Raw genomic sequence first — 24,661 nt, 5'->3', positions numbered from 1 at the left:
CTATAGAGACAGCCCCTAGAGAGACGGCCCCTATAGAGACAGCCCCTAGAGAGACAACCCCTAGAGAGACAGCCTCTAGAGAGACGGCCCCTATAGAGACAGCCCCTAGAGAGACAGCCCCTAGAGAGACAGCCCCTATAGAGACAGCCCCTAGAGAGACAGCCTCTAGAGAGACAGCCCCTATAGAGACAGCCCCTAGAGAGACAGCCACTAGAGAGACAGCCCCTAAAGAGACAGCCCCTAAAGAGACAGCCTCGAATACCTTGTAGTTCCCTAAACCTTCCTACTCTGTTTCACCAATAAACATCATAGGTGAATTGCAGGAGCAAGATGCAAAATTAAATATTCGAATATTTTCAAGTTAAAATGAAAGCGAGCGCTTGAACTAGCACTTTGCTTTTGTCTCTTGGCTTTTGCCTGACTATTGGCTACTGTTTGCCCCATTGACTGTTACATCATGGTCATTTTGACTCTAGGAAGCTGCAGCCGTCGCGCCATACGCTTATGGTTTCATCATCCACGTATAGTTAGTTACCTTATTGATTTCTTACTACATTACTTAGAAGCAAAGTGGCGCGCTACTAAGTAACTGGAGCGCTTGACTGCAGAGTTGGAGGTTCCTGGTTCGAAACCTGGTTCGATCGGACGCTCCCGTTCTGTTCAAATACCAACAGATAAGTAGGCGGTGGCAAAAAGGGGTTACTAAAGGTAGCGAGGAAAAGAACTGGTCATCCCATTACATCATGTTGCCAGCCCAGGAAAGGTAGCTCTTCTTAGGCGCATTTATCCTACGTACGGATTCTATACAGGGCGGGACTCGCCTGCAACGCGCGACGAGAAAAGTTGTTAGAACATATTTGAGTTGTAGATCATATTTATTTGAAATTGTATAATTGTAGTTAACTAATGTATTGTGGTGTTTCAAATCAAATCAGCTCCGAAACTTCAAGCTCGTCGCTGCTCCAACATGACGGCTTGCCTCGCTGGTTCGCCAAGTATGAATCACTTTAAATGATCTACTGGCAATGTATGAATAAATAGCACATCTCTATGATAAGAAAACGTAAGCTGAAGTTTCTGTTACACCGTTGTAATCCTGTCAATGAAATAGCAATCAACAAACACGTTAAAGCTAGGGATCATCATGTCAACACAGAATTAAAAAATTGCTGATCAAGAACGTGTAGCAATTAAAAATTGAGAAATAAACGAACTGTGCAAAACGCAGAGAGTTGAATATAAACACAATTTTACATGAAGTACTTCTTACGATAATGGCGTCAAACGGGAGTTCAAATCGAAGATAAGTAGCGATGGGGGCTACGTGTAGATCGACTAATTCGTATTGGGAATTGTTGTCCATGGCGAATCACAGGTGGAGCGTGGGTAAAAACATTACAAAGCGAATCAAGTTCTACAATTCTCGTTATAAGGGCACAGGGCGAAGAGGAAGCAACACTCAATTTGATTAAACAATAAATTATTAACGATCTGGACTTCTTTAAGCTACATATAGACAGCTAGGCACATAATATACAGTATACACAAAATCATCTACATAACCTAAATTATACTCGATAAAGGAAAATTCTACTGAATAAGAGGTCATTGTAAAAGCGCTCTCCTTTGAGAGAACAGGATAGGAGCGGGCGGGGAAAAATACTTATCTATCCATGAAGTATTTAGAGGCCAGCTCAAGGCAAGAGGGTGAAAAGTTTTCTGAAGCCCGGAATTGAAACAGAAAGTGATTCAAGTAAAGCACTAGCATATCCTTGGGGATGAACTGATGAACAGGGCATTTTGCTTAGCTTTGGGTGTGATTTTAGCAAGCATTTGAACGGTCAACGATGATGGCCTGGTTCCCCTTGGTTTCTTACACACAGGGAAAAATTTTAAAACATGTTATTACATCTAAATCGTAAAACTTATGCTAATGGAAAGCAGACATTTCTAAGCTAACTAGCTGAGGCGATATTCATTACTTAAATAGTTCATTAGATGAAAAAAGCTTGATATAAAATAGCCAAAAAGTAGGTTTATCAAACATCCTTTTAAAGCGGCAATGGAATAATCTATAGATAGTTACACAATTCATGGTATGTTCTAAGTCTAAAACGTGCTTCTTGCCAGTAGAATTACAAGCTATCTAGGAAATAACAAAACAGCGGCTACAATGTGATTGGTAACAATACTGCGCTAGATGCGAGCTCCAATTGCTGGTTGCTGATTGGTGATTTCTTCGAAAAAAATAGGGGCAGTAAGCTAAATTAAATCAATCATTTTGACAGAAAACTACAAAAATAGATTTCTTGGATATGGTATTTGGTAACGGTGGTTTGGTAGCCAAGCGGGCATGCTCGCATCGAAGATCCTGGATGCACACTGGACTGCATTATGTATGGAATCTTACATTACACTAAAAGCTAAGAGCTAATTCTAAAAAACCTGATTGTAATCGCTCACAATTGAGGAGCCCTTCTGGAAATAGAAAACTTGGGTGACCTCTCCGATTCCCTTTGTCCTTCTTTCTCTGAACAGAATGCGCGCACCAGTCTTGATGTACTCTGGTTGCTTTATGAATCTGAATCGAATTTTGGCTCTTTGGCCTGTCCGCAAAGGATCCTGGGAAAGGAAGCAAACCATGGTCAATGGACAAATAACTTTAAATGCCAACCGAACGCAAAGGCTTGTTATGACAGATTAAATGCTTGTGATTCTCCAATGCCATCTCACTTAATAAAAGTTGATAAATTCTCTTCAAAGCATTTTACTCCTGGCAGAGGATAAAACTTAAAACAAGAGAGTGCGCATAGCTAAGTTACATGAAATCATGCCAGTGTGATTCTGGCTACGTAGGACTCACAACCCAAAGATTGAAGGATAGAATAAAACAGCATGTCCCTACTAGCATTCAGAACAAAACTCTCCCCCAAAGAGAACAGCCACCTCGGTCTTGCATATCTAAAATTACAACTAAAATCTGCGATTCTGCTATCGGGCAGCATTTACTGGAAAACCCAGATTGTGCAAAAAACTATAATGGCGACATGTTTCGGATAATTAGTAAAGCCTGATCGTCGTTCCATTTAACAGTTTTGGAATCTACCAAAAGATTGATTAGGAAAAACCTTATTTCGTACAACTTATAAGATATTTGCCTAAAATATTAAAACTCTAGGGGAAGGTAGCAGAAGTGGGAAAAGCAACGAAAAATATAAAAAAGAAACAAAAATTTCCAAGTAATTCGGAGTGATGCTCGATGTGACTTTGCCAGACGTTGTAAAAACCTGCTGTCGGAAATCGAAATTTCAGCGCAGAATTTTAAAACCATGATTAAAGAGCACGTGGGTAGAGGACAGCATGAAATATTGATTTGAATTCAATTCAGATTTACGTCAATCTTTAGAATGAGCAAGGACTTAAAAAAGGATCACCGTCGAGCTTTAAAGAAATGGACGGAAGCGGGGGCTGACATTTTAGTAAATAGTCCTTCAGTTGATGGAAAAATTAATTGATGGTAACCTGGTTTTCAAGCTGCTTATTGACTTCTTTTGTTGTTTGGAAATTCCCAAATCGTAAAGATCGTTAGGTTTGGTTCTGCATTCAGCTGGCAAATTGGCACGGTAAATTAGAAGGTTGTGGGATTCCTGTATACACATGATTTATCTATCTCTTGGTCTCCTCTTTAATGATTTAATCAAGAAAATCGTCAAAATATGGTCGCAATGACCTTTTATAGCTTATGTTTTTGATTTATCAAGACCTTATATTTATCTTATATGATCATGAAATGCATACCTATCAAATAAACATGTTTTCTCCAGAACCAGCGGTCCCTGCTTGGACAGGCAGCTATAGCTTTTAGGTCTCATCATCTCCATGTTATTCATTTTAATTCTTAACTTATTTTAAGCAGGTTACAAAATCAGAACTAATATCTGCTTAACAAAGAACCTTGTGAACATGTTTAAACTAATTTATTCAAATTAACATATCGTACAGTACCATATGATAAAATGTATTAATTCTTAAAAAAAACTAAAGAAATAAACCTAAGAAAAACAGAAATGAAAAAGGAACAATCAATGCTACAAATCTTTGTAAATTGTCTGTCTCACTTTGAAACAATGACATGAATGTAAGACAAATTTTAATTTTCTTTAACATAGTTCTCTAACATCAAGCAACATATTGACTATGTGACGTGAATGTGTCCGATTAAATTCCTCTTTTAGCAGTGAATGTATGGCTATTCTCCGTATAGTTTGACTTGAGCTGCTGAGCGACTGTTGGCACATTTGTCGTTTGTTTGCTCTTTCGTGATCTAAATTTAAACATGACTTCTAACAGCAACCTGATTTCTTCACTTAAGTTCAGGGGCATACTGGAAAAACCAGTATGACCCGATCTATGACCCCTAGGACCATTAACTACGAAGAACCAAAAAGGACCCTTAACTAATACATATTTGCGGCTCCCCCAGAGCCATGCTTTTTAACTCATGACGCACGCACCAATCCTAACGGACTAATGACAAAAAACACCATCGACGCAAGCATCGAAAATCACTTCAAGTAACTGACCAGACAAATGAAGCAAAAACATTTCATCTAGCCTTCAAAAAAGTACTGTGCATGAGATAACGGAGTTTGTCAGAACAGGGTTTAGGGGGCCTTAAGAGGAAAGGGAGAATGAAACAAATGGACAAAGTGGGCAGAGCAGGGTGCAGCTGCAGAGCACTAGAATTCGTGGCAAAAAAGTAGTCAAAATATTAAAAGGCGTTTACACAACCCCAAATCAAAAGTCTTCCATTAAAAAGTTCCCCGAAGTTCCGCATTTCTTTAACTTCCCCGCCCATACAGCAGCACACACTGGCCACGAGGAAAATTTCGCAGCCAAATCGCAGGTGAAGATATCGAGGGGGGGGGGGGCGCAGTTTTGATTTTTGACTTCGAAAGGAGTTCTAATTTCACAGCTGCGAAAAATCAAAAGGAACTTTTGAAACAAACTCGTAGCGAAATCGGTGCGAAATTCACCTACTGGAAATCATAAAAGGACAGGAGACAGACGATTGTTAAATGACAATGTTAAATGTTTGAGCCAAAGTCGGAACTGCTAACATGCAATGTTTACTTAACTTCCAGTCAAGGCGATTCTAAATTTAAAATTTGTCATGCCCTAAACACTCTGGCTAATCTGACAATATTCCGTTTAAAGGAGTGGAAACATGCTTCGCAATAGTATAAGTCTCATGAATGACTCGGGTCGGACATGCGTACATAGCAACTGAATATGGGGAAATCTGTGGGCTTTGGGAACGAGGACGGGCCACTCATTAGAGTTTAGCCGAGTATACAGCTTCATCATTTCCCTCAAAATAGGACGCCTTTTTTCTGAAATATTTTAAAATTCAGTTTTGTATTTTGATAGCTACCTCTGGCAAGACCCCTGTTTGTAAACCTATTTCAATGCCTTATTCGAATGAAACATCGATTTCCAACTTCATTTTACCTGGCAACGCCAACTATTATGGTTTAAGTAAGCAGGACTCTTAATTCTCACGACCAATTCTTAAATCTCTAAATAACAGAAAGAAAGACAGCACAAATTGATGCGCGATGTCTTTAGATGCTCGTTGCTTTGCCTACAGAATGCATGTTTGCACTAGTAAAACGAGAAAGGTTTAAAGGAGCTTTGTATCTAGCAACTAGACATTGATTCGTCCTGTGCAGTTTGGAAGCAAGATGAGGTGCAAAAAATAAAAAGATTAAAACTCACCCTGCTAAGATCGACAACGATCGCTGTTTGTATGACGTTTCCTATATGTACGGTTGCTTGGAAACGTTTCGAAATCGAGGTTGTGTGAAATAGAAGAAAGACGTCTGCTTCGAACTCAAGACAGCAGTATGGTGTTGTTACGGCCTCGAGTACCACCAGTCCCTGCGTAAAAAGAGGCTGGTTAGAAATTTCTAATCTGCAGCTGTTGTTCGTTGTATAAAGTTCTTACTTAAGAAATCATTATTTAAACTTATTTTAAAAAGGCTAAATTATGCTGTAAGAAAACAGCGAACGGGTTGGCTATAATAGATGGACATTGTTTTAAACATAGCGAATCGACAAGAAGAATTAAGGGACGCTCGTTCCAACCACAGAGATCCTATCGGATTTGGGCATGATTTGAAAACTGCAATATCAAAGAGTAGGTCAAAAATAACAATAAAGAAGAAATGGCGCGTTTGATTAGCTCCTTGTTTTAAAATATTTTTTTTTAGTTTTGATATGGACAGATCGACGACACCCAGTGTGCCAAAACCTTTAATTATGTTGTAAATATTTTCTTCTGCATCGGAGATAAACGGAGAAAAGTTCACTTAAATTTTACTCTAAACTGTGCTGTGCTGGTGGCCTCAAATTTCATTATTATTTCACTTGCTTTATCTTGAGTGCAGTTGTAAATCGTACACTGACTGTAAAGTAGTTTGTTTTTTTACTGAATCATAGTTATGTAAAATGTTTGTATTGTAATTGAATTTGTTTGAAAGAGTTTCAAGACAATGCCCAATATTCTTGAAATTGACATAGTTCGATGTATTGGAGACGTGTTGAGTCGAGCAAAATGTTATCATATTCTGAAACTTGGTCTATTGGGCAATGCGAATTTAACAGCTACCATGTTGTTGGTTTTATTCTGGTGAACTTTCTGTTTGGTTCTCGTGGAAGTATATATTTGCAACCAAATCCTTGCTTCCTCTGCTTACTAGCTAGAATTTGGTACGTCACTGCCTAAGTAAAACGTCATGAAAAACAACTAACAACAGAATTTAACAAAGTTCACAAGAAAATAAAAGTATGGAGTGAAACAAGGCTGTAAGAGGTTGGTTCTCTACTCAAAAGAATCACTCTTGACAAAACAGGTCACAAGAATATACGTTTAAAAGAAGTTTGAAATTCAAAGTGCACGTTGCAAAGCGTAGGATGAGAGCATGGAAGATAAATGGATAGACAGGCTTTTCCAGCGTGGTCGAATTCGTTTTTTAGGCGTGGTTTCAAAACGGCAAATTTTGGAAACATTTACATCAAAAAGCAAAGATGAGCAAAGAAATAGTTGATCCATGTCGAGTTTGCGGCAAAGAAACGTCGCAAAAAGAAGGAGAAACACGCCCACTCATTGGACATACAGCAGGGAAGTGCGCAGAAAACTGATTGAATACGGCTGATAACTTTAAAAGCGACAGAGAATTGACGGTTTGACGTTGATCATTGTGCAATATAAGAAATTGACAAAAGCATTCCCACGGAAAAGCACAACACGAGTTTCGTCTTTAGTCAAAAACTGAGTAGGCAGCCGTCGACTTGACTTTGAAAAGTACCTGTTTTGAAATTGTTAAAGAAGATTGAATTTCTAACATCCCAAGTAAATGATTTGTGGCTTCAACTAAGCTTTTAAACTTATATCTTCTAGTCAAAGCATGCTTAAAGCATAATTTTTCTAAAGTTCAAGAATTATAAAATACTGAAAAAAATAATCAGAAAAAAACATACGCCAATAAAATATTGAAACTGAATAACATAAAATAAGGTGGCAAGAAATTTAGCTCTGCAAACACCTCAACGTTGTGAATTCAACGTCTTATTACTGCAGGATGTTGTTACTCTAAAAATGATGCTCTAGAGTCTAGGAATTAACGAGGTACACTGCTTGAGTAGGGGTGACCCCTTCGAGAACCTTACGTAACCACACACAGGCGATAGCCCATTCTTGTTACTTGAAATTAAAGGATATGGTTCGTTTTGACTAAAAGGCGCCTCGAAACCTACAAGAAATCAACATCCATTCGATCGGGACGAAGCTTACGGCCATACCCGCTCGAATGAAATTCTACGAGCAGGAAATAGCAAATAAATGGAAAATTCCACATTGAAGAGAAAATAATAAATCTAATAAGTAAAAGACATTTTGAAATATGACGAAAAGCGGAAAATAGGATATTTAAGTAATTTTCATCCGACACTGTAGAATAAATACCTGATAGTAAGCATACACGAGAGTATTATCGTGTTTCTCTGTATTTGTATTGTTATATTGCACATTTATAATTTTCTGTATTGTAGCTGCGTCATAATACTAGAATTGTAAAATCAGGTAAGGGCAATCTCAGCCTAGGCATATCTTAATGAAAAACTGCGACTTTCTAGCTATTGAGACAACACGTAACCAATCCCCTTGATTCTTGTCATTCTTGTTGATTTTTGATCAATTGCAAAAGTTTCTGTTGATGTCATGTAACTCATAAGAAATACAATTATTTTGTATACAAGAACGAGCGCAGAAAAAAGTGGAATTGTAGCCAGGAAAAAAGGGCTAAAACATGAATTTGCAAAATTTTAACAAGAATAAGAGAGTGATCGATATACGAAGAGCGGCAAATGATTGCATACAAATATCAAGAAAATGAAAGGTAACTGCAGATTTTTAGGTGCCTGTAGTTATCCAAGAATGCCAAATAAAAGTGGGTTAGAAATGCGCTGCGAAAAGTAGCATTTAGCTTAAAAGAAGTGCCGGACTTTTCCATTATATGATACTTTTCCATGGAGGAATGCTTCAAAGTTTATGGACATCAACTGAGCCAATGAGAGACACACCATCATACAGAAGAACCAGCTAGAGCATTTGACCAGGTATTTCCCATCGGTCACCAAAAAACTTATAAAAGGTAGTTTTATGAAGCGGGAGCAGCAGAGCTCAATGGATGGTGTCACGAGTGTGCCAAATAATAAATTACAAAACAGGTTCTGCCAGAGTTATTTATCATTAGATCATCGATATAAAGAAGATAATAGCAGTATGCTGAAAGCGACCTGAAGATCGTACCCAGTACAAATGGCATCTGTGATTGTAAAACATTGGCTACTTACTCTTCTCAGCTGATGTCTTTCCACATCTGACAGCGCTATAGATGCAGCCTGACCAGCCCGTATCACACGTGTTGGTGCCCTGTTCCGATATATTGAAGTGACGGTGACAGGATAAAACTCCCCAAGTTCTGATGGACCAACACATAGTTTGTCACCTTCACGCATCACACCTTGCGATAGCGTACCACCTACAATAGTGCCAGCTTTGGTCCGGTGGAACACTTGGTCAACCTAATGTCAACAAAAGAATTAAGGTGAGATTTGAATTGAAGTTGATGTGTTCTAGTTTCCCCCAAAGTCTTTATTAAGATAGAAAAGTCAAGAACCGAGGATGCCAATAAGGGGAGGCAAGTGAAGTGATTATAATTTGTGCTTTCTATTCTCAAGTAAACAGCACCTTGAGAGACTTTCTCAATTTTCCACTTCACCGATTAGAAATATGATATCAAAGAACACACAGCATCATATATAATATCAGAGTCCACTCCAAACTGCCTATGTAAAACACTTCAACGCTTCAAACTAAAAAGGGTTATAACCATAAAAGCCACTTAAATACCATTGCATCTTTCTAACCGATCTTGAAACAATCTTAATTGCAAACCTGTAACTCTGCTGGCTGCTGCAACAGTTTTTCTTGTTCCATGGCAGACGAAGTTGGAGGAACCAGAAAAAAGAATGATTTGAGAAGATCCAGGTTCTTTCCGTTGACACAAGAAACTTTAAAGACAGGTGTAACTCTAAAAAAAGATTGGTTTTAGCAATGATTGATGTCAGCGAGACGCAGTGAAGCTTATTAGAGTCAGCTAAACTTTTGCCAGCAAATACAAAGAACAAGTAAAGGTCGTATGACGGAAGAAAACAAGTAGAGTCAAGGTTTTGGGAGAAGAGTTGAAAGCAGAATTAAAGTCTCTCTTGTATTTCATAAATATTTTGCCAAACTAAGAATAAAAATTCGGTATTAAAAAGATATTTAGAGATTATTTTGGAATTAAAGAGAGTGTATCACCACAATTTGTACATTGATAGTGGAATAGCTAACTACTTACTGTCCGGATGGGAAGTTGTGCGCAGCGGTGGCGACATCATCATGATCATTGACTACAATAGGAACTTTGTTGCAGCCTGGGGACTTCAGGATTCGCTCTAGTTGCATTGTTGTTCGATCAAGGGCTTCTTGTCGACACAAATCGGTCTTGGTTATCACCACAAGCAGAGGAATTTTCAGGGCAATTGCCAGGCCAAGATGTTCACGCGTGGTTCCAGCTAAACAACCAAACAAACAAAATCATAAACAAGACAAACAATATTAGCTGGTGTATGGTGTGCAAAGAATATAAGTCGCTGATAGTTGTGGAAAACGATTCCTTGTTCTTGAGTTTAAATTTCTGCAAAAACAAATTACGTTTTGCTGACATCTAAACACGCCCAATTGATCACGCAGAAAGAGAAAGGAAGTTTAAGATTACACTCACCCATGCCAGTGTTTGCTCCAACCACGAGCATAACCGAGCCAGGAAAATAGCCGGTAAGACCAAATATTGTTGTTTTCATGTATTTGTAATGACCGGCAAGGTCGATAAATGTTATCAACTTGGAGGCAGCGGAACATATGTCTTCAGCAGTGCATGAGTCGTTGTATGTTATAACCTCAAATACAAAAAGTATTCTATTGAGTTATACATATTTCATTTCCATATACATCACGGTGCAAGTGCACATGTACGCTTCTGTCAGCATCTATTGGAATTCAGCAATAATGCAATAAATTCTAAGTAAAAACACTCGAAAAAACAGGTGTGCATGTTAGTGCAAAAATCGAAAGCAAATACGGGACACGTAATTATGAAACTTCGGCGTACTCAGAGATGAAACAACTGAGCGGTTCGTAGGCATAAAAACTTGCCCTTGTAGCAAAAAGAAAGTGACGAGAAAACAGAAAAAAATGCTGCAAATATTTTTGTCACAGTATACGCCGAAAAACTACAGCTTATCCCAAGGCAAATATGTTATTTGTAGCCAGCCTGAAGCCTAGAAAGACATTGAGAAGAAAAGGCAGCATCGTCAGCATAAATGACAGATGACTTCCCTTTTTTCAGGCAGAATCGCAAATCATATTTCACATCATATTATGAATAGAAATAGGCCAAGACAAGAGCCCTGTGGCTACGACAGCTTGGGCCTTTATTCAATATCAAAATTGAATATTCATACTTAATTGGTCACCCTTCCTTTCGGTTTCTATTCAAGTTGTCATCAAGGCTTACCTCTCCATCATTGTCAAACCCGAGAATTTCATGACTTATACTTGAAGTTCTACCAGACTGGATTTCATGTAGATGACGAAATAGATTTAGGCGGGCTCTGCCTCTTCCATTGTCATATTCACCATGAGTAAGTACACCCAAAAGAGTACTCTTGCCAACGTCAACATTGCCAATGACAGCTACTCTTATGTCTACAAACTGTAGAATACAAGAATTTTTACAGTGTAGGCCAGGAAAAGAACAGCCCGTAATCCACAAAGGCAAATAATACTTACAGGCCATTCTAAATGTTTTAAAAACCGTTGCTCTCTCAGATAAATTTTGCTTTTATAAAATTCAATTTCAATTGATGAGAAGGCCAGACGAATGCTTAGGCAATTACGTTAAATTAGCCAACAGTTCCGTTAAATTGCCATATATTTTTCAATAATCTTGATCTTCCTTTCGCTTTGCATGAATAGAATTTCATCTAATGGTTTCATTGACCATCGAACAATTCTTTATGTTCACGGTGGCATGTAAAGCAGGAACCTTCTGCAAATGAGGGCAATCCGGTTCTATCCAAATTGACTACTTATGGTCAAGCAAAAACTCAGGTTTAAGTGAAACAAACCTCTTGGTCATCAGGTATCTTCCTTACAAGAACTTCTGCTGCAAATCTTGTTTGAGCATCATCTTTTATTTCCTGTTTTCTCACAATTGTTGTTTCTGCATCAAGTCTAGAAAGATATTTATAGTAATAATAAGATTCCTTCTAATGGCATTATCGGTTGCTGTAGAAAGGCTATATAGCTACAGTTGCTGGTTATAGTAAAATTTCTGATTTGCTGCCTTGATAAACTGTTGATGATGATGATGTCTCAAAAACAAGATAGGACAACAGTTATGACAAGCAGCATATGGCAGGGTCTATTTGAATTACTGCAAAAATAATGTAGTCTCCCTCCTGGGGATTCTTCTATTCTGTGCTACATCTTCTGTTGAACTGAAAGGTGTTAATGGGACCATGATGATGATTCAGAAAATTTGCAAACAGGCAGTCAAATTGGCTGCTTGTCATCAATGTTGCCCTTTACTGTTTATGAGACAGCACATCAAACTGAAGCGCAGCAGCTGCCTTTCTGCAAATTCTAAATCCCAGCTGCAAAGAAAGAGTTAAACTTCGAGATCATGATGCAAACATAATCCTTTTTTGTACACCTGTTTATATTCTGATATCTTCTGTTCCTAAACATCAAGCATAATCACTGGTGATTATAAAAGAAGGACAGTGTAGACTAAAGAAACTTGCAAGAAATGTATTTAGAGAATGTTCAAGGTAGGGGGTGCAGAGTTAGGCAAGGATGTGTCCTTTCTCTAGATTGGTTTTCAATCTTTTCTGATATATAAAGGAAGTTTACTTAAAGTACAAAGAACAAACCAAAAAGTGCAGTTATACAAAGTTCTGGCCTTATCTTAAGCAGATGACAGTTCCTCAACTCAACTAAATTTTGGTTTAAATGACTTCTAGCAGCAAAAAGTTTCAGAAGCAGAAGCATACTGGAACATCTTGTTTAGAGAACCTTTGTCTCATGCATGCTATGCTGTGCTATCCCTGAATTTGATGCATAGTTGGTATGATTCCTGTCCCTTGGAAAAAGCTGCAAGGTTGAGAACATTTTGTTACTGTTAACCAAGAACAGAACAGAACAGAACAGAACAGAACAGAACATAACATAACATAACAGAACAGAACAGAACAGAACAGAACAGAACAGAACAGAACAGAACAGAACAGAACAGAACAGAACAGAACAGAACAGAACAAAACAGAACAGAACAGAACAAACCAATTCTCATTCCAAGAAACACTTAGGCCCTGCAATTGTGGTGAGTGGGTTGGATAGGTATGAGCTGAGCTCAACAGGCAGAAAACTCTGTTGGGCATTGGATTCACCAAACAATAGAAAAAAAAGAACAAAGAAAGCTGACCTTCCAGCCAAGGTTCTTATAGTCTTGAGTGAACAGTCCAATTCATCTTTTGTAAGTCCAGTAAGAGTGCCATTGTCTTCAACACCAATTTCGTATATGGCTTCACCTCCCCCTTCTTTAAGACGCCATTTCATCTGTGTAACCAAGTGTTCAATTCTTGAGGCTGAAGGACTTACAAGCTTCAGCTTGGACAAAAAAGATACATTCTATCATGACATTAGCATAGAAAATAATAAATGTTCTGAGAGGTTCCACATTTCTATGGGGCCACAAGCAACAAGGGGTTTTAAGGTTTTATGGAGACACCAGCAACAAAAGGTTACATGGTACTAAGAAGATACAATCTACTAGGGTAGGAAGGTACCATAGAAAGGGGTGGGCCACCTCCCTGATGGCTATTTGATGTCTGGTAGAGCTAATAAGGTGGATGTGAGGTGCAAATTCCTGCCATAATAGTCAGGACTGATGATTAATTTGGCATTGTGTGCAACTTAAACTCATATCTGGCATGAATGTTGAGACAGTTTGACAATCAAAATTAAATAGTTATTAGTAATTTGTTGACAGAGAGGTACAAGCATCTTCTATTCCACTGAGGATCTGTACTTCCATTAACCTACACTATATGTCACTTAACCCATTATCAAATGAAACAGATTTAAAAATGCAGTACTGCAAATCATTTACAGAAGAACATCCATGAGTCACATAACATGCTAGCATGGATAATATTAAGATGCAACATGCAACTCTCTTGAAGGTAGAATTAAGCATTACCTTGTACTCTATGTTTCCTTCTTCAACCTAGAGAAGAAGCATATAAATTTTAAGCATTTCTAAAATTGAAAAATATGAAAATTTCCTAAAACTAAAACCAGCAAGTCTGGAAAGGTAACATGTTAAGCTATTGCTGATGGCAGAGAAATACTTTAATGAAATAAAGAAGATATGGGTTGAATGGCAGGAAATTTTTCGAACTTTACAAAGAGCTGGCCCAGGGAGCTCTTTAAATGAAATCTAGAGGAATTCCTTTTCTTCTTGAAGAAGTGTAATTGATACCAAGGTAGCAGAATACAACCATTTTCAATGAATTCTTTATTTGAAGCGAAATTTTGTTAAATTTCCTTGTCAAGTATGCTTTTTTGAACATTTTTAGACAAAGAGAAGACTGAAATCATTGCCAAAAGTACTTGGAACACCCAGCAATTTGTGATGTCTTTTTATTCTTTTCAATTCTTTTCAATTCTTTTCCTGGATACTCCTATTTCTGCACCCCTTTCCCCTAAACAATATTGATGATTTAGAAAAATATCATAGAAGTCACAGGAAAAAAGCGCTGTTGTGTAGTAAACCAACATTGTTCAGAGGCAGGAGAGGAATGCCTGAATTAACCCTTGGAAACAGACGTTAGTGTAGCAAGATTTTTGGCAAGCACTGTTTGAAAACTATTTAGAAAACCGATAATTATGACAACAAAAGTTTATGTTACCATGGGGTTTTTGATAGTGCTGATTTCATTTCTGCCAACAAAAAATTGAAAATTTACATACCAGGGGAGTTAAATCGGGGGAGGGGTAATTTGGGCTTTCCACAGTGGCTTCAGCAGACACCTCTATTAAGAACGATATTCTTCTGATTATTTTCCAAAAAACATTTTTCTTTTTCCCCATGAGACAAGAAAGAATATCATGTTCAACAGCAATTTCAAGATTCAATAACTTCATCCATTACAAAAAGCGTTGAACCAGTCATTATAAAAAAAGCGTTGAACGTGCATTATTTGCAAATTTGCAGCTTTTAATTAATTTTTTGTTCAACAGAAATTTATCCAGCACTACACATCTAGTTACACACCTATTACACATGATTTGCATTGAGTGATGACATAATTTTTTGATATGTTAAATGTCAAGCAAACAAAAGCAGCAACTAATTATTTATGATATCATCGGTCCAGTGCTTTTGTGAATACAAAAGTAGTAGGTACAGTCAAGCTTGCAATGGCAATTTGGCAAACAAAGATCGCAGGAACCGGTCAGGAACCGCTTTTCTTGGCGTGCTTCTGAAGCAGGCAGTTTAGGGCACAGAAACACAAGTGGTAAGTCAGTTGCATTTTAGTTCTCTTACAACCAACATTGAATCATAGATTTTCCAGTTGGGGACTCTTTTGTGGAAAAACAGGGTTCCTTTTTACGAGTATGATATGTTCATTGCAAGTTGTAATTTTGGAGAATGCAAAGCAACCAATTATAACAATGCAACCCCTATTCCTGTTCCTTTTTCATATTTTGATTTCTTGAATAGTTAATTGGCTGTGAGCCTTTGCAAAACTTAAAAATATCATTTTAATCATGTTAATCAGAAATAAACATCATTTTATCAATCTTCATTATTATCCAGACATTACATGTAGCTTTTTGGGGGTAGCTTACGCCAACCCCCAAAAATAAACAATATTGGTAGTATTGTGCACTCTTCGATAACTCCTTATTGGTAATACACACGATCTGAAAATCTGGTCTGGATTTCATGGCAGTTTTCGATGAGATCTCAGTAGTGCACAAGCTATTACCAGGGAGTACAAGAGTGCATTTGTGACAAGTGTGCACATTTGAGTGTGCATCAAATTTATCAGTGATTTATGAGTGTGTGCATATTTTTTCCAGCACTGTTCCTGTTTACAGCAATTTTACATCTCAGAGAATTTCAAAGAGCTGAACTATGCTTACCTTCCACTACCATCAGTGGCTGCTATCTAAATTCCTAAAGGTTTAGAGATATAGAGAAGAGAGATATCCAAGTAAAGAGATAATTTAAATAAAAAGGCCAAAAACTTTAGCATCCCAAGAGTGTCATGAGGATGATATAAAGCAGGGCAACCGACAGGAGGACAAGGGGGCAAATTGCCTAAGGGCCTCAATGTCTACGGAAGATTTATAGTTAAATGATAGAAATCGGTTTATAGAATGGAAATGACATTAAAATGTGACAGTAAAAAATTTAAACAAAGTAATATTGAAACAATTGCAAGAAAAATGACTGCAAAGAATATTCTGATGTGTATTTTAAGCTAATCTAAAGAATGGGGTGGCAAACATTTTCTGCTTGCTTCCCTTGCAAGGAGCTTAATTTTTAAGTGTGGACCTGTAATTGTAGAAAGTGTGGATCTGTAAATAATGTATGTTCTTGAAAGTGCAGCATAAAATGACAATCGAAATGCCTAAGAAAGAGATGGGAACATTTTTTCAACTCAAAGTGAATGCCCAATCCCAGCCTTACGTATTGCACTCATTTTTTATAAGAAAATTGCGATAAGAAATGAGCAATGGACAATAAAAAAGTAAGTAAGATGAACTCTGTATACAGCTTTAACTTCAAGACATCATATCAATTTAGTTTGCTTTTATGACTTGCTTTTAAAAAGACACTGAGCCTTAAGACCAAGACAGAGATTATGATTTCCTGCCCGTAATGTATTTTGGGGTTTTTATGTGATATTTTCAAGTAGATTTCAAAGAAAGTCATAAACCATTTCAACTAAGGTGTTTTAAATTGGAAAAGCATTGGAAAGATTCCCCTCAAGGCTACAGCAGCTGAGCGATGATAAGCCTCTCGGAACTGGGAGGAACATTCAATTGGGAATGTTGCATAACAGGGACTATAGTCCTCCTCAACTTTTTTGCAATAATAGGTTAGAAAATGTTTTGAAAGTTTACGCTGACAAACGCATTAGTAGCAGTTCTTCTGGGAACATGTTTTTTGTTCTTTTTGATGGTGCTTTATTTTGTGTTTTCAAAGATAAATTTGTATTTTATCTAACTTGGTTTTGTATTTTTATGTTAATTGAAATCTTCTTTTAATCATTATGTTTATGAATAAGGAGAGAAAAAAGCAAATATTTTCTGAAAGGAGTGGTTTCCGGTGTTTCAAAGGGCGTGGCCATTAAAAAAATTTAGGGGCAAGCCTGCTAGTCCCATTCCAGCCGCTCCCTTGTGGGCTGGTGCCAGTGTGACCTGATCTAACGTAATATTAACATGATATTGGCCAAAAATCGCCATTTAGCATAAAATCTAGCATAATTTGGAATCTAGCATAACTCTGGCATAATTCTGATATTATTTAAAAGAAACATTGTTTCCATTGATCCTTTTCGACCGTTACCAAATGCAAACACTTTACACCAGCATCTGTGGTTTCATTTTGGGTGTAAATTTTGACTTTCTACCTTCAGGTTATTGCCAATTGTTTTGAATGGTTGGCAGCCACATATTTTGTGGTTGGCAGCAAAATGCAGCCAGCTAAACGCAGTATACAAAAAAACTAAATTTTTGCTAATTATTGGGAGTGATACCATAATCAAAATTTGCTTTGTAGGTTACAAAAGTTTTCACTTGCTTTGATCTAAAACTGTCTGTTATCTTTAGCTTTGTTTCATCATTCATCATTTGCAATTTCGAAATTATTTTAAAAAATTTTTAAATGCTTTTGTTTCCTTTGCATTTTTGTTGTTTTTTGCAATATGCTGCCAGAATTCAGCCAAATGTTGCTTCTTTGGCCAAATCAATTTATGACGGCAAAGGGGTTTTGAGAAACTGCCAAAATGGAGAAATTTGGCCAACAAACCATGGATCTAAATTGCCTTTTTTATGAAGAATGAGTACACTGGGTTTTCAAAATGGCCAAATTGCAACTCTGGCCACTTTTGATATTCTGAGCATGCATTAGCCTCTTTCTCGAGCAGGGTTGCCTTGATTTGAAATCTAGCATAATTTTTGCAAATCTAGCACAATTTTATGACAAATTTGGCATAATTCCAAAATTGAGATATGGTGCGTGGTTTCTGCATTATAAACAAGATGGGGGTAAAGATCATGCTTTCAAACTGGGCGAAAAAAGAATAAGAAGAAACAAGCACAATTTGTACCATCAGTGAGAGAAGAGTTTATTTGCCATCTGTAGCGAGGTTTTCGTTTATAGTATCAAAACTTTTTGAAGAACAGATTTAATGGCAAAGAATTTGATGGGCTGAATGCAGTTAAGAACTTTCCATAAGTAAACAAGACTTAAGAAAGCTTCACCCAGCTTTTGTCCCGGACATCAAAGCAATCCCTAATTCTGTTGATGCAGAGAGGCTGATTCCCACCAATAACAAGATAGAAGCAGGTGGGGAGCAGCATAGCTCCAGAAAACTTATCAAATAGATAAATATTGCAATTAATATGCTTGATCTCCCAAGTTTCGAGTTCCGAGTTCCGAGAAAAGCTGCAAAGATATGGTTCCAAAAAGCCAATAAATACCCAAGTCTGGGAAGCAAGGCTGATCTAAGGGAGTTTTTGGAGGTGAAAGGGGAAAAAATAATTTTGACAGAGACCTGAACAAACCAAGAAAAAGAGTTTTCCTTCGATAACTTTCCGCTCACATATCTAGACATTGCTATAAGTAGCTAATTTTCTTATTAACCCAATCCATATAATGTAAAGAATCAGATTTTGCTACTGGGTCATTCCATGTCAAAACAGCATGGTCATGTAACCCACCATCTCAGATTTTGTTCATTTTTGGTACATATGAAGGTATGAACAAAATATAGAAAAACCCCAAATTTCAGCTCTATATCTTGATTGGTTCCTGAACTAGAGCATTTTCAAATCTGCACCTTGATAGGCATTAAATTTTCAGCGACGTCCTTTTTAACCTTACCGGTTTATGTATAAATGCCTCTAAAATTTGATAGAATAGTCATATATCCTTGAAAATTGATAACTAAGGGTAATCAAATGTGCTGATTTCAAAAATGCTAACAGTTATTAGCTGTAGATTATAGAAAGCTAAAAATTTTGACCTTGAAGCATGAAAATTTGTTTCGCAAAATTTGCGAACCAGGGCTCAAAGAACCCCAAAAATGGAGATGTAGATGATGTGATATGGAACTTTGAAGTTCATTTTCAAATTCAGCACACCTGAATCTATCAAAAAGGATTAAACCCTTTGTTTGTATATGAAAGAGTGCCAGAATATAATAACTGGAAATCAAATGTTCATTTTGGCAATTTTGGTTATGATTATGATGATTACCAAATTGGTTTTATAAGAAATTTCACACCAGGGGCTGTTTTTTTCTGGTTTTAAAATTTTGAAATACCTTGTCTATAATGCTTTACATTATTTTTTGCTTCTCTATAGCTGGTAAAGTGATAAGAAATAATGCAGACTAGCTTTCCAGAAAACACATAAAGTTAAATCATAATTCAATGGTGCTTATTGGATTTCTATTTCATTGCCACCTTTTACAAAGCACACATCTTATAAACTGCTTGATTTTGGTTGTAATATTTGGTAAATGATTTAAGAAATTTGTTGTAAATCCAAGACATGTTTTAAACAAAATCTTTACTTCTACACCCCTGCTTTATTCTGACTTAACTGTGTCTTAGAAATAAGGAGATTCTGTTTGTCAAGGGTGTGTTTTTCATGCAGGGTTTCTATTGAAAGCAGGTAAAGGTAAGATTTCCTTTCAAAGGAAGTTAAAGAAGATCGCTATCAATTCATCATTTAATCCATGTAAGGATAATGTTTTTCACACCTCTTTGCTAATCTTTTGAGGAAACAAAACAAGTTGACAGGAAATGACAAAATTTGTTTTTCTTGAATCCAGTTGATATAAATCACTCTTAAAGTTCCTTTCACCTCATTTACATCTATGTTTGTCGTATGTATATATTTCATTGCCACCTTTTACAAAACACACATCTTATAAACTGCTTGATTCTGGTTATAATATATGGTAAATAATTTAAGAAATTTGTTGTTAGTCCACACAATTTCTAAAATTCAAATCACATTTAATCTTACTATATGATACTTATTTCAGTGTTTTGGAAAATATACAATTAATGATTAAACAAAATTAGTCACAATGTTCTGAAAATCATTCTCAAAAATGTTATATGTTCTCTCTGTTACTGTGACTGGGGCATTCAAAGGGCAAATTATGTCTGTATATGGCACCCAACAAGTGTCTGCTTTTTTCGGCCAATGGAAGTTTCGTGTTGGGCCAGGTGGGTGTAGAAAGTTGACTTTACAATCCTGTTCCTCATCATTAATCTCTTCTACCACTCCAATCCACCATAATTTGTCATACTTGCATGCCACAAATTCTTGTCTAGTTGGTATGCATACCTTTTTTAATTCTTGTCCAGCAAATATAAACTCGCCAGCAAACTCCTCATCTTCTGAGGTTCATTTAAAACTTATTGTGCTTGTGTTCATTGGACAAAAGAAATCAAAACCTCTTGTACCTGGGATAGTTTTACCAGTAGCAAACCTCTCCTGTAAGTCTTTACGAACTACAACCATATGCTCCTTTGTAATCAACTGAAATTTAATATCTCTCATTGCATCTTTGCAGAAAGTCAGCATACCAAATAAAGTTAAAATTTGATTTGATAGTGACCGTTGCAAGCTAGCATTTGCAGTTAAGCGTTTTACAGTGCCACCAATTCCATCGCAGACAGATTTCCCAAGGCTAGTGGCAAAAAAGCTCCAGCTTGCTTGTAGCTTGAAATCATTTTCATGGTGACATAAATTTAGCATATTTTTAAAGTTCTTATACTGTGCAGCACAGCCATCTGAAAAATATTCAACTCTTTGTATCCCGGGCATCTTCTCTTTGATGTAAGTACATATTTCACGTTGAATTGCATACACAAAATTTGTATCATGCTCCAAGTCATCTGATAAAAAGCAAAAAGACTGATGTGAAAGTTCATTTTCCATTTTGTAATAAACAACAACAGGATGCACTGTGCAGTAGCTTTTGTTCCAATGATACGATTGCACTTCGTCCTGAACAACAAATGTGTAGTTCTCGGCAAAGTCACCAAGGACTAGTACTGAATCAGTTTCCAAAGTTTCTTTGCGGTCTTTCAAATACCTTCCCTGGCGTCTGGCAATAGAGGAGTGTGAGGTCAAATTGTCAATTGCTTCAATAACTAACTCCACAAAATCTTCCACATCTAATGATTGTTTTATTAAGTCCATTCTATCGGTACTCTGCCACTGCTGAAAAGTTACTTCATCATCAAAAACTGAAAAGTGACTTTCCAGAAATGTCTTGAGAACCTCACTCCCTGGACATGCAGGGCAACGGTGTAACATGCACATTCTATTGTCACTATCGCAAACAACCATGTTTATTAGATCCTTGTATGTCAGTCCAGTTTTAGTAGCATCAGCAAGAAGAATGGCATTCTGATGGATGGCACATACACAGACGGCGTGAGTACCACTTGAGCCTACATTTACACACCGTTTTGGCCGCAAGGAGCAAAACTTTGAGAAACCCACTTTGCACTCTGGATATTTGCTTTTGTATAGTTTATATAATTCTTTCAAATTACACAACAGCAGACGTTTTTGCATGTGTATATTTTTTGCAATACTGACATAGTCTTTTTTCCCTGGAAGAAGTCTTGAAAATTGATCGTCTTCATAAAATCGTTTTACTTGGTTTGAAACAGTAACTGGCAGTGATTTGCCTTGTTTAGCAGATGGCATTGAGCAAATTCCTTCTTCATCCTTGAATTTCAGTGCTTTTTGAACCAGGTAGCGTGAGACATCAAAAAAAGAAGCTACATGGTTTATAGTCCATGATTTAGGAGTCAGTGTCAAAAGCTGTATCTTCCTTCGAAATGTAGACACTGCCATTTGGTTTTTTACTTCTTCCATTAAGTGGTCTAAATCTTGGGCTTTTTGTTCCATTTCTGCAGGAACATCGCCAACTGGTAGTGAAATCCCATTTGCTGATACACCTATCGCAGTTGCAACATGGTGCTGAACTAATTTTGCTGCTTTGTCTAGTTTTTGGTTGGCATATGTTAAGCGCCTGTGTTTTGGCATACCATGAGTTTTGATTGGGGATTCGCCAATGGCTTCAAAACTCTCATTGATTTTGGAACGAATAGAGCTTTGTGCCACTTCATTTTCAATTTCAGAGAAATCCATTTCATTGTCTGAGTCATTTGCATTTTCTTTTAAAAAGTGGAAGTGTTTTTGGTAGCAGTTTCTACATAATTGCCATCCTGGAACACATAGTATTCCTTTTTCCATAAAATCTTTTGCAATTTCGGTTGAGATTTTGTGCCCACCTTTTACTTGCTTCTTGTGTAGCTTAAATGGATCACAGCATTTGTTGAATCTTTTTTCAAACACTGAACCAAACTTTGCCTCATGATGAAAGCAGATGCTATCGATGATGTTATCTCTTAGTCCTGATCTCCACAGCAATACATCTCGTGCCTCTGAATCAATACTGCTAAAAAGCTTGATTCCAGGCTTACGAACGTGATGAAGTTTGTGGCAGTCTTCCTCCAAATAAACACCAAAGTCACACTTTTCAGATTCCATGATAAGTTTTTCAAACGGAAAGCATAGACGAACATAGATGTAAATGAAGTGAAAGGAACTTTAAGAGTGATTTATATCAACTGGATTCAAGAAAAACAAATTTTGTCATTTCCTGTCAACTTGTTTTGTTTCCTCAAAAGATTAGCAAAGAGGTGTGAAAAACATTATCCTTACATGGATTAAATGATGAATTGATAGCGATCTTCTTTAACTTCCTTTGAAAGGAAATCTTACCTTTACCTGCTTTCAATAGAAACCCTGCATGAAAAACACACCCTTGACAAACAGAATCTCCTTATTTCTAAGACACAGTTAAGTCAGAATAAAGCAGGGGTGTAGAAGTAAAGATTTTGTTTAAAACATGTCTTGGATTTACAACAAATTTCTTAAATCATTTACCAAATATTACAACCAAAATCAAGCAGTTTATAAGATGTGTGCTTTGTAAAAGGTGGCAATGAAATAGAAATCCAATAAGCACCATTGAATTATGATTTAACTTTATGTGTTTTCTGGAAAGCTAGTCTGCATTATTTCTTATCACTTTACCAGCTATAGAGAAGCAAAAAATAATGTAAAGCATTATAGACAAGGTATTTCAAAATTTTAAAACCAGAAAAAAACAGCCCCTGGTGTGAAATTTCTTATAAAACCAATTTGGTAATCATCATAATCATAACCAAAATTGCCAAAATGAACATTTGATTTCCAGTTATTATATTCTGGCACTCTTTCATATACAAACAAAGGGTTTAATCCTTTTTGATAGATTCAGGTGTGCTGAATTTGAAAATGAACTTCAAAGTTCCATATCACATCATCTACATCTCCATTTTTGGGGTTCTTTGAGCCCTGGTTCGCAAATTTTGCGAAACAAATTTTCATGCTTCAAGGTCAAAATTTTTAGCTTTCTATAATCTACAGCTAATAACTGTTAGCATTTTTGAAATCAGCACATTTGATTACCCTTAGTTATCAATTTTCAAGGATATATGACTATTCTATCAAATTTTAGAGGCATTTATACATAAACCGGTAAGGTTAAAAAGGACGTCGCTGAAAATTTAATGCCTATCAAGGTGCAGATTTGAAAATGCTCTAGTTCAGGAACCAATCAAGATATAGAGCTGAAATTTGGGGTTTTTCTATATTTTGTTCATACCTTCATATGTACCAAAAATGAACAAAATCTGAGGTGGTGGGTTACAAATTTGAAAAATATGTGCTGTTTTGACATGGAATGGCCCTACTTATACTTCATTCATTTAAGAATATGCCCAATTAGGACATACTATTTGCACTATGATGGCAGTTTCTATATTTACCACCCCCATGATGCCAATCCCAGCAAAGTACCACGCCCAATTTTTATAAAAAATGTGGATCTGTAAAAATTTCTTATTTTAGGCCCTGCATGGAATCCATACTTGATCAGCACCATTGAAAGACTTAAATCAGTAGGCCTAGGCCTGGAAAGCTAAAAGATGATGAAATGAAAATGTGTAAATTTTAAAACAAATCAACTGATTTTGGTGATATCCGAGAACCTTCCGTTTAAACAATAGTAGCTAGACAGTATAATTTATATAACAGAAAGGCTGGTAGGTCGGTGCAAGGATTTGATCAAACAAATGAACAGAAGAGTTTGTATCGAGTTTGCATTCGTCGTAAAAAGTTTGTATCATCACTTACACTTTCTACAATGCATGTGAAACTCTGCAGCTTTCCAAAACATATATATAACCTGACAGATAACTGTTGAAATGAGCAATTGGGTGTCAATTTTTAAGTATCAAGAAGTTTACCTCTGGAGGAAGACTTGTACTTTCTGCTTTCATTATTGGGCCTTTAGGTTCAGTTGGTATGCTGCTTTCCGCCGTTGCACCAAACAGACTGCTGAATGTCTCCATAGCTAATCATATGCATATGACATTAAAAAAGGACTTTTTCTCAGTTTACAAAACTTTGTACCTTTTCGTGACTGTTTACATTTTTCCGCGAAAATTATGCTTCAAGGCCGCGCAGAGCCCGCCATTTATGTTTTTCGGCGTACTGTGGTGCAGTTTCCCGGATGTTTATATGATGCAAAATGGTGAAATCTC

The 24,661-nt window shown here is 36.8% G+C and overlaps 2 protein-coding genes across 2 annotated transcripts; both read right to left on the bottom strand.

Moving 5' to 3' along the window:
• Nucleotides 1-1,216: 1,216 nt before the first annotated feature.
• Nucleotides 1,217-24,627, bottom strand: LOC148959180 (GTP-binding protein 2-like). The gene is made up of 11 exons (XM_089110554.1): nucleotides 24,365-24,627; nucleotides 13,932-13,958; nucleotides 13,155-13,339; nucleotides 11,797-11,902; nucleotides 11,184-11,381; nucleotides 10,392-10,566; nucleotides 9,966-10,182; nucleotides 9,521-9,656; nucleotides 8,917-9,147; nucleotides 5,779-5,940; nucleotides 1,217-2,622 (listed from the first exon to the last, which is right to left on the bottom strand). Exons 1-11 carry the CDS (start codon nucleotides 24,467-24,469, stop codon nucleotides 2,437-2,439), a joined length of 1,728 nt encoding a protein of 575 aa, XP_088966680.1. The 5' UTR covers nucleotides 24,470-24,627; the 3' UTR covers nucleotides 1,217-2,436.
• On the bottom strand, nucleotides 13,985-24,357 carry LOC148959181 (uncharacterized). Its single transcript, XM_089110553.1, has 2 exons — nucleotides 19,887-24,357; nucleotides 13,985-19,438 (listed from the first exon to the last, which is right to left on the bottom strand). The coding sequence occupies exon 1, from the start codon at nucleotides 22,557-22,559 to the stop codon at nucleotides 20,394-20,396; it is 2,166 nt and encodes a 721-aa protein (XP_088966679.1). The 5' UTR covers nucleotides 22,560-24,357; the 3' UTR covers nucleotides 13,985-19,438; nucleotides 19,887-20,393.
• Nucleotides 24,628-24,661: the final 34 nt, after the last annotated feature.

The sequence above is a fragment of the Rhopilema esculentum genome, chromosome 10 (assembly GCF_057945365.1).
Source record: "Rhopilema esculentum isolate cy_ngs chromosome 10, ASM5794536v1, whole genome shotgun sequence".
NCBI lineage: Eukaryota > Metazoa > Cnidaria > Scyphozoa > Rhizostomeae > Rhizostomatidae > Rhopilema > Rhopilema esculentum.
Note: the sequence above shows the minus strand (reverse complement) of the source record. Positions and strands in the feature narration are given on the sequence as shown.